At 62.3% G+C, this 9,711-nt stretch overlaps 1 protein-coding gene across 1 annotated transcript; it reads left to right on the top strand.

The window, feature by feature from the left end:
• The first annotated feature begins 216 nt into the window (after positions 1 to 216).
• Positions 217 to 7,264, top strand: LOC104381973 (nuclear receptor ROR-beta-like). The gene is made up of 10 exons (XM_086627569.1): positions 217 to 223; positions 2,382 to 2,467; positions 2,579 to 2,720; positions 3,082 to 3,495; positions 3,884 to 4,005; positions 4,346 to 4,478; positions 5,465 to 5,572; positions 5,933 to 6,043; positions 6,429 to 6,541; positions 7,103 to 7,264. Exons 1-10 carry the CDS (start codon positions 217 to 219, stop codon positions 7,262 to 7,264), a joined length of 1,398 nt encoding a protein of 465 aa, XP_086483695.1.
• The last annotated feature ends 2,447 nt before the right edge of the window (positions 7,265 to 9,711 follow it).

Here is a 9,711-nt window from a genome sequence, read left to right as displayed (position 1 = left end):
GCAGTTTCACTGCCTGCCCCCCACCCAGTTTCGCTGCCTGCCCCCCACCTAAATAAAATCCTCTTTTGCACAGCGTGGCTGATGCTTGTAGAGTTGTGGTGGGAGGAGGAGGGGTCCAGCACTCCGGTGGGGAAACTGAGGCATGGCAGAGGGGGCCATGCCCAGGGTGTGGGGTCCGCAGTGGTGTTTCCCTCCGATTGTGGTGGGATTTGGGGGATGCGGAGTGCCACTGCAGCCCCCCCACCAGCACCCAGGTCCCTCCCTGTCCTGCTGGGTTTGCCCCAGGAGGGTGTCTGGCCACCCCGGGGGTGCTGGGGGAGCCACGGCCGTGGCACGAGGGGACGCCGCGGGAGCCGGCGCGGTGATTCAGCCGGGGTTTACAAACAGAGCAGCAATTAAACGTGGTTCTGGGCTGTAATTGCCATCGCACCGGGGTTACGGCCATACCTCCACGGCAGTTATTTGGGGCGAACGTCTTAGGAGTTGGGTCAGGTGCCAGTGGCGGGCACGGCTGGGTAATTAGCAGGATGCTAATTAGAGCCCAAAGAGGCTGCAGGCACACAGCGAGCGGTCAGGGCTTCGCCTTTGCGGCAGCCAGGGGTGCTGGTTGACTCCAGAGGAGCCGGGAGAGCATCGTCCCCGTGTACCCTTAGCTCTGCCCACGCTGGCTGCGGGGGGCTCTTGGGGAGCTCCCCTTTGCGGGGGGCACGGGGGCAGGATTCGGCCATTGGCATCACATGAAACCGTCGCCGTTGTTGGGAGCCAGCAAATGGCTTTAGGGGCCCTGTGGGGCGAGCGGAGTGGCACCCTCGGGCTTTGCTGGGTGGGTGCCAGCGGGTGCCAGGGCTGCGCTAAGCCCGGCTGTTTTGCCAGGTGCGCGGTGCCCGTAATTGCGGAGGGCCGAGAGTATCGGCTGCGGGCGTGAGGGCGCGGCGCGCCGGCGATGCATCACCCCGCTTCTCCCAGCGGCTGCAATTAAGTTGCATAACGAACCGACGCCGTTTCCTGCCGGGGGTGGCACCACCTCCCTGTGCCCACCGTGGTGCCATCACCCCCGTCCCGTCCCTGGGCACTGGGGACAGAGCTTGGGGCAGGGGGTCAGGGCGAGGAGGGGTCCGCGTGGTTTGCCGGTTGCACCCCTCCCTGGCAGCACGGGCAAAGGCGGTGGTGGGAGCCGGGGAGTTAGAGGGTGTATTGGTCATCGGAGCTCCCTGCCCACCTCGGAGGGGTGACTCTGCCACCCTAGACCCAAAACTCCAGAAGGGGCTCGGGCAGAGGCTTTGGGGATGGGCAGGGGTGTGATGTCCCCACCTTGGGTCAAGCTCCTGCTGTCCCAGCCTCCCCCAAAGCAGTGAGGGACCCTGCGGCACCGCTGGGTGCCGGGGCGCAGGCGGTGCCAGCCGAGCGCTGGGACTGTCACCTGCAGGGGTGGCCGGGGTCCCCGCCGACAGCGACCCCCAAAACGCATCCCTCAACCAGAGCCGGTCGCTCCCAGGGGAGGAGGGAGGCAGAAGGGAATTACCGGAGCCGGGGATTTGCACAGGCCCAGGAGATTTGAAACAGCCATAATCTGACCGCGGGGGTTATTTTGGCGCGACGGCGGCTGCTCAGCACCCTCGAGAGCGCTGCCAGGATGAGCCCAGCCAGGGGGGTGCGGGGGCTGCAGCGGGGATTAGAGGGTGCAGAGATGCCGGGAGGCACGTACGAGTCCCAGGGGTGCCCCGCGTCCCCCCCGTCCTGTGCGCAGGGCGGGCAGAGCCAGCCCGGATCTGGGGCAGCTGGAAAACGAGGAGGCTGAAGCCTATTAGCAGCTCAGTGCCAGCGAAGCAGAAGCGGGGAGGGAAGCGGATTTGCAGGGAGGGGGAAGGGGGCCGGGACCTTGAGCTGGTGGTGGCTATATCGGTCCCGGCTTTCAGAGGAGCTGCCGGAGGGGTGGGAGGCCCCCGGACCCTCCGCTGGGGCCGCAGCCCTGGCAGGAGAGTGTCCGTGGCTGCAGGAACGGGGATGTGTCCCTGTCCCGGGTGCCCCCCCAGTGCACACGCACCAGCTGAAAAATAAGGGGAATGCTTCCAAAAAGGGGTCCAGGGTGGGCTGGTGCCCAAACGTGCTGCGCTCACAAAGGGGTTTTCTACCCATCTCTTGGTGCTGGAGAGGATGGGGGTATGCCGTGCCCTGCGTGGGTCTTTTTGGGGTCCTCTCTGAGGTTCAAGCAGCCTTACAGGGTATGCAGGAAGAGCTGGTCCAGCTCTCGTGCCTCAGTTTCCCCAGCTGCCGAGCAGGGCTGCGGCTGTCGCAGGGCAAGGAGACGGTCTCCCTCGTTCAGTTCAGCGGTGCCTGTCGTTAACCACCGCGGTTTTCCCCCCTTTTGCCCTCTGCCACAGCCCAAATTGAAGTGATCCCGTGCAAGATCTGCGGAGACAAGTCCTCAGGGATCCACTACGGTGTTATCACCTGTGAAGGCTGCAAGGTGAGCCCGGGGATGCCCAGGGACACCCGGGGACGGGTGCCAGCGGGGCAGGTGGCCACAGGGGCTGGTGTCCCACCGGGCGCGTTCCCAATGTCTCCCTGTCGGGTGCAGGGATTTTTTCGGAGGAGCCAGCAGAACAACGCCAGCTACTCCTGCTCCCGGCAGAGGAACTGCCTGATCGACCGCACCAACCGCAACCGCTGCCAGCACTGCCGCCTGCAGAAATGCCTGGCACTGGGCATGTCCCGCGACGGTGAGTGGTGCCCAGGGTCCCCAGGGGCCCGTCCACTCCTCCTCAGAGAGGGTCCGGCTGTTACAGCCGAAGCTGCTTCCCCCATGGGGCTGGCCCAGTGACAGGAGGTTTTTGGGAAGCAAGAAATGCTTTTGCGTTTTCCATGGGAAAATTTCAATTGATTCTGTTCCGTTGGACACAGGGTTGTTCTGGGGTGGGGGGTGCATCCGGTGGGGCCCCTGCCCTGCTCAGGGCTCGTACACCCCCAAACCACACGCTCCTGTGGGAGCCAGGACCCTTCCCAGGGCAGGCAGGTGGTGGCGGCTGCCGCTCCGCGGGAGCGAAGCTGCCCTGACACGACTGGCATCTCCTCCCCGGGCAGCGGTGAAGTTCGGCCGCATGTCGAAGAAGCAGCGGGACAGCCTCTACGCCGAGGTGCAGAAGCACCAGCAGAGCCAGGAGCAGAGCGGTGGCACCAAGGATGAGCCCGAGCCCCTGAGCCGCGTCTACACCACCAGCGTCAGCAGCGGGCTCTCGGACCTGGACGACATCTCCACGCTGTCGGACGGGCTCCTCTTCGACTTCCCCCTCACCCCCGATGGCAGCAGCACCTACTACAACCTCGACCTGCTCGCCTCGGCGCAGCCCTCGCCCGACCAGTCCAGCCTGGACGTGGCCGATGCCACGCTCATCAAGCAGGAGTCCGTCTACGAGCTGATGCTGGAGCCGGCCCTGTTTGCGCACGGCGCGCTGGAGGGCGGCCAGCTCTCTGCCGATATCTCCATCCTCGAGATCGGTGAGCATCAGCACCGTCCTGCCGCCATGCCGGGCACGCGTGGGGCACGCAGCTCAGGGGGTGGCGCTCGGGGCAGTCCTGGGTGCCTTGCAGAACACCCCCTGCGCAGCACCAGGCACGGTCACAGTGAGGGACCAACACCTCAGCTCTTGGAGCAGCCCCGAGCCCATCCCCTCCTCCAGGCTGAGCACTGGTGGAGCTCGGTGCACCTGAGGTTGTGTGGAGCATCTCTCAGGGACAACCTCCAACACCCCCGTGACACTGTGTGTGAGCCCCTCTACCCCTCCAGCAGCCCCCTGCAACACCCAGGAGAGGATGGCATGGGCATGTGGGGATGGGGGGCTGGCGGCGTCGCCGGGGCTCACCATCCGCTGCCCTCGCCTTGCAGACCGGGTGGCCCAGAACGTGGTGAAGTCGCACCTGGAGACGTGCCAGTACACGACGGAGGAGCTCAAGCGCCTGGCGTGGAGCCTCTACTCCCCGGAGGAGGTCCGCGCCTTGCAGAGCAAGGTGAGCCCCGCGGCCACAGCCCCCCGGCTCCCTGCCACGGCCAGGGCCACCGCAGCCCTCGGTGAGGGCCACCGCTGTCCCCCAGCGCAGCGCCGAGGCAGGGAGGAAGGCGAGGAGGAGGAGGAACGGGGTCTTTAGGTGCTTTGGGAGGGGCAAAAGCCCAGTATGGTGGGAGGGACAGTGGTGGGTGGCAGGTCACACCCCAGGTGTCCTAGTGCCACCACCCCAGTGGACAGCACGGCTCCTGGGTCCCTTCGCCGCCCCGTGCCATGGGGAAGGGGGCACAGGGGAGCCAGGGAGACAGGGTGGCAGCTAAGGGCCATCCCCGCTGTGCCAGCAGAGCTGCGAGGCCATGTGGCAGCAGTGCTCGCTGCAGATCTCCAACGCCATCCAGTACGTGGTGGAGTTCGCCAAACGCATCGACGGCTTCATGGAGCTCTGCCAGAACGACCAGATCATCCTCCTGAAAGCCGGTAAGAGCAGGGGACCCCGCCGTCCCCCCCACGTCCCTGCTGTCCCCCCGTGTCCCTGCCATGGTGCCCCCAAGGCAAATCCCATCTTTTCTCTTGGCTAGCGCTTTCCTTTCGGGATCTCCCCCCGCCCTGTCGCTGCCCCGGTTGCCCCCAGGCTTGGCATCGGTGCTCGGGGGCAGGTGTCTGGGTAGAAGGTGTTGAAGGTGGTTTTTAAAGGTGACGGTATAGAGAGGGACGTGGGGAGCAGCCACCCTGGGCAGAGGCTTTTCTCCGTGGTCGCCCTCAGCTGAATGTCACCCAGGAACCGGGATGGAAACAAGGCCAGAGGGATTTCCCCCGGGAAAAGGGGTGCCAAACCCAAAGGGGAGCAGAGAGGGAGAAGAGGCAACTCCAGCTCAGGCTGGGAGGAGGAAGACAATGGCAGCGCACTCCTGTGTCCCCCACCCGTCTGCCCGAGCCCACGCCGCTGTGCCCAGGCAAGGGGGCTGAATGTGCAAAAGCCCCAAAATGCTAAAAAAGGTGGAAAAGCTGCCCAGTTTCTAAACTTTAGGGGCTGGGGAGCTGAGAGCCTCCCCCAGCACAGGGGATGTGTGCGGGGTGCTGTACCCCAAAGCCAGAGCTCGCTGTGCCCCACACGCTGGAGTTTAACTTGTTCTTTCGTTTCTTCCTTCCATTTTATTTTGTTTCCACCCTCTCCTCTCTTGGTGCTCCACCACGACCTCAACTCATCTCTGTGTCCGGCTGCAAATGACTGGATAATATTTCCTTTTGGTGAAATATTGTGGTTGCAATTGGCAACCTTCAAAAAAACCCCAAACCTCAAATTGGATTTATTGGAATAACCATTCTGCTCTTGGGAACGAACAATCTGGACATCAAACTTGCACTGGGGACTTTCCTCTTTCGTACATTTGGTCCTGGGATGCTGGAAACCCCCCTGCCCTGCCCTGCCCTGCCCTGCCCTGCGCTCTCTCTGCCCACGCCAGGTTGCCTCGAGGTGCTCCTGATCCGCATGATCCGCGCGTTCAACCCCTTGAACAACACCGTCCTCTTCGAGGGCAAGTTCGGCGGCGCGCAGATGTTCAAGTCGCTCGGTAAGAGCCGCTTCGCTGCGCCCCTCGGGGTTCTGCGCTCCCTTCGACGCCTGGATGGGGCTGGGGTTTGCAGCCGGGTGAAACGTGGCATCGCTGCGGCTGGGCTAAATCCCGGGGGGCCAGGAGGGGGTGAGACCCCGCTGTGCTCGCTCCCACTCCCATTGGTATGGGGTCGGGACCCGCTTTCTGCCCCAGCCCGAAGCCCAGCGACACCGGGCATCCTCTGCCAGGGACCCTTCCTTCATCCATCTCGTCTCCCAAAAAGCTTTCCGAGCCCTGGGTGCTGCTGAGATGGGCTGGTGGGTGGGGGTGCTGCTGGGCAGCGCAGAGCCATGACATCCTCCTCTTCCTCGCCGTCAGGCTGCGATGATCTCATCGGCGCCGTCTTCGAGCTGGGGAGGACCCTGTGCCGCCTGCAGCTGTCGGACGAGGAGCTCGCCCTCTTCACCGCCGCCGTCCTGCTCTCCCCGGGTGCGCGGGGCTGGGGGGGTGACGGGGGGGTGATGGGGGGACACGCGGCAACGGGGAGTTGGGGGGGTCTCGTGCCAAAAATGGGAGAACTGACCCGTAAATCTCAGCGCTGCTTCCTCGGTGGATGATTCAAGTTGTTGCCGGGAGAGGAGGTTGAGGGGAAAAAAATGCACCTGAAAATGCACAAAATGCATCTGCCCAAACTCCTCAGTGGGAGGATGAGCTGCACCCCCCACAGCGGGGTAGGGGGGTGGAGAGGGGCTGCCTGGCCGTGGCCACCGACCCCAAAAACATCCTGGAGAGCAGGGAGGGTTAAAAGAGCAAGAGGCCACTGCACGGCAGCGGGGGGAGCCCCGTGGCAGCACTGACCTGCCACCTCCCATAGATCGCCCGTGGCTGACGGAGTCCAGGAAGGTGCAGAAGCTCCAGGACAAGATCTACGTGGCCCTGCAGCACGAGATCCAGAAGAAACACTCCGCCGAGGACAAGCTGTCGAAGGTAGCGGCGCTGCCTGCGCGCGGTGCGGGGAGCCCGGCCGAGGCACACGTGTGCCCCGGGGAGATGGCTGCGTTGGTGGATGCGGCTGTGCCAGCGCTCGTTAGCCACACACGGGCGTTTTGGAGGGGGGAGCCCTGCGACCTGTTGAAGGAGGAGAATTTCTCTTTCCGAGGGCCGTGCATCTCTGTCGCAGTGCAGGTGGAGGCAGCCCCATGCCACTGAGCCCGGCAGCGTGTTGGGCAGTGGGGTTTGGGGCAAAAGGAGCTGGTTTAGGGACGCTTCGGGCAGGACGGAGCTGGGATGGGGATGGGAGGCACTGGAAGACTCCTCACACCCTCCCAGGTGCTGGTTGTCCTGCAGAAGGACGTGGGTTTGGAGGCAAGGCCACGTTGCTGCCAGGCTGCCCAAAGGTGGGGGGTGTATTCCAGTGCCTCCAGCACCGGGCAGAGCCGATGGTCCCCAAACCCACCTGCTTGTCCCCAAAGGACGGGGAATGGTGGCGTGAGCGATGCTGGCCAGCACCCCAGTGGTCACCAGATCTGGCTCCTTCTTTCCCCGCAGATGGTTTCCAAGCTGCCCTTGATGAAGACCATTTGTAACCTGCACCTGGACAAGCTGGAATTTTTCCGCCTCCTGCACCCAGAGACCGCCATGAACTTCCCACCCCTCTATAAGGAGGTTTTCAACTCGGAGCTTCAGTACAGCGACCCACGGGAGAGCTAAGGCTGGGAGCCGCCGACCCCCTTCGAGTTCCCCAAAATTTGGAGATGAACTAAACTTCAGAGGTTTGGGGCAGTTTAAATCAAATAATCAAACTCAAGAGAACCTGAGGGGCCGGGGCACCTCCCGAGCCCCGTTTCCTCGCTGTGGATTGCAATAGCTCTTGAATGTAAAGCACCTTGAAGGAAAAAGCAAACGGACTTTGCCATACCAGTGAAATGAATGTGAAATCTCCGCTCGGGAGAGGAGATGCTCCTGGCAGCGGTGAGGGACCGACTCCTCCCCGCAGTGCACGGATCCAGGGGAGCACACGCCACGCACACGCCGCCGCGCTCGCGGCACGGCCCTTCCCACCGTCCTGGCTGCACTCTCCATCTCTGATTTTTCATTTTATTTTTTTTTTAATTATTATTTTTATTTTATTTTTTTTTACCCAAACACAAGGCATGGGATAAAAAAGGGGTAACGCAGACTCAGCTGCATAGGGGATGAGCCAGGCTAGTGGGGGCAGCTGTGAGCTCCTGGCTGGAGCCAAGGAGAGGGCGAAGGCAGAGCCTCTGCTTTATTTCTTCTCCCTTGGGGCACAGGGTGACCTCAGGAGCTCGGCCAAGAAAGACCCACCTGTGGCCAGGGGATAATTCAGCACAGGATTTCCCCGTGGAGGAGGCTGGTTTGAGGGAAAGGATGCCCAACGCGGCGGGGAGAAGCTTTGCAGGGTCTCTGCGCCCACCCTCGCGACATTTTCCCAAACGCCCGGCCAACTCCCCGGCCGGCTGGCCACCCGCCTGGCTTTTTGGGGCCAATTCGGCAGGTTCGCCCACCTCGTGCCACCTTACCGCATCCCGAGGGCTTTTTGAAGAGGGGCTTTTCCCGTGTGACCGTGGCCAAATCCCTGCTCCCAGCTGCTGCGCCCCAGAGGCACCCGCAGGGCGCTGGGCTTCGGTGCCTGTCCCCGTGCGTCGGCGCAGGCAGCGGCTCTTGGGTGCTGGCTGCCACGCGTAGACTTCTTATCGAGACCATTAAAGCTGTCCCGTGGCTCAGCACCCTGAGGAGGTGTCGTGGCCTTTCTCTGCCCAGCCCGCAGCCAGTCCCGCAGCCGGATGCCCCTTTCCCACACCGGGACCACTCTGCTATTGCAGATTGAATTTGACGCAGGCTTTTCCCCCCAAGGAGCTCCTTAGAACTGTTATTTTGGGATTTGTTCTCTATTTAGCAAGAGCTGGGGACTTCATAGGGGAGAAACTGCCCTTTGGGGTCAAGGGGAAGTGAAAGGTCCTTATTCCTTCCCCGGGAAGTCATGGCACGGTCAGGACCTGCAGCTCTGTGCTTGGGAGGCTCCATCGGCAAAGAAGGGATGGATCCATGGCGTGATGCCTGCAGCCATCGGCACCGCTCAAGGGACACTCTGGCCAGGCTCTGCAGATGGTTTTTTCCGTCCCTATTCCTGCTCCTCCTGCAGCAAATGCCAAAAGCTACAAGGGAAAAACCTGCTCGGAGGCAGCCCCAGTTTCTGCTGACAAAGGGCTAAAATCCCAAGCCCCTTCCCACTTCGTGTTGATTTCTGGTGTGCCCAATCCCATCCTCTGGCAGCTCGGATCATCCCGGAGTGTAAACCGAAGACCTTCAATCCCATAATTGCACCCCTTAAACTAAACAAGCAGCTTTCTTAGTGATGGTAGGGGATATTCACGCTTCCGGTTAAAAGACCTCCTAGGGAAGACCATGGACCAACCTCGACCAGAGAAGACTCACCAGGAAACCGATGGGATTTCTGCTTCAGTGTCAGGCAGAGGAAAACTCGGAGTGTGCCATTCCCCGGCAGCCGCTGTCCGCGCCTGCAGCTCCGCGCTTCCCGGTTTCGCTGAGCGCCGTCTGAGCTGCTTGCCGGAGCGTGTCGGAGTTGGTCAGCCTTGTTCCTCTCCCGGGTGGCGTTGGAGCCCGGGTCTCCGGTGAAGGCTGCCGCCCCTTCCCCGCGGCCCCACGCGATGTTGAGTGCCAATGCGTCGTTCTCCAGCGCAGCGTTCGCCGGGGCGGGGGATGCACCGTGCTTCTTTCCTGCCCTCTCAGATCCTAGAGCTTTGACAGAAGTGTGAAGTCAGTACTGCCTTTTTCGTCTAGAGGGTTGTGCCTTTTTTTTTTTGTTTTTGAAGAATCTTTTCTGACAGCACCGTTCGCTTCCCGGCTCCTCTCTGCGGGAAATGAGGAAACGAACGTGCGTTGCGGAGGGGGCTCTCGCCCTCCGTTTCTGCAGGACAGCAGCACTCCCTTTCTCGGAGGAAACACCCACGAGTGTTTTGAAATGTTTGGGGGGAAAAAAGAAAAGCACACACCCTTCTCTACGTCCTCGGTATTCATGGGCCAACGTGCACCAACGGTCAGCGTCACCGTTCTCATTTCATCTGGCAAAGACACCAAGAAAGCACCTTAAATCGGGAAAAGACTGAGCCCTC

The sequence above is a fragment of the Tauraco erythrolophus genome, chromosome 28 (genome assembly GCF_009769465.1).
Source record: "Tauraco erythrolophus isolate bTauEry1 chromosome 28, bTauEry1.pri, whole genome shotgun sequence".
Lineage (NCBI taxonomy): Eukaryota > Metazoa > Chordata > Aves > Musophagiformes > Musophagidae > Tauraco > Tauraco erythrolophus.
The sequence above is the reverse complement of the archived record's forward strand: the minus strand, read 5'-3'. Positions and strand labels throughout refer to the sequence as shown.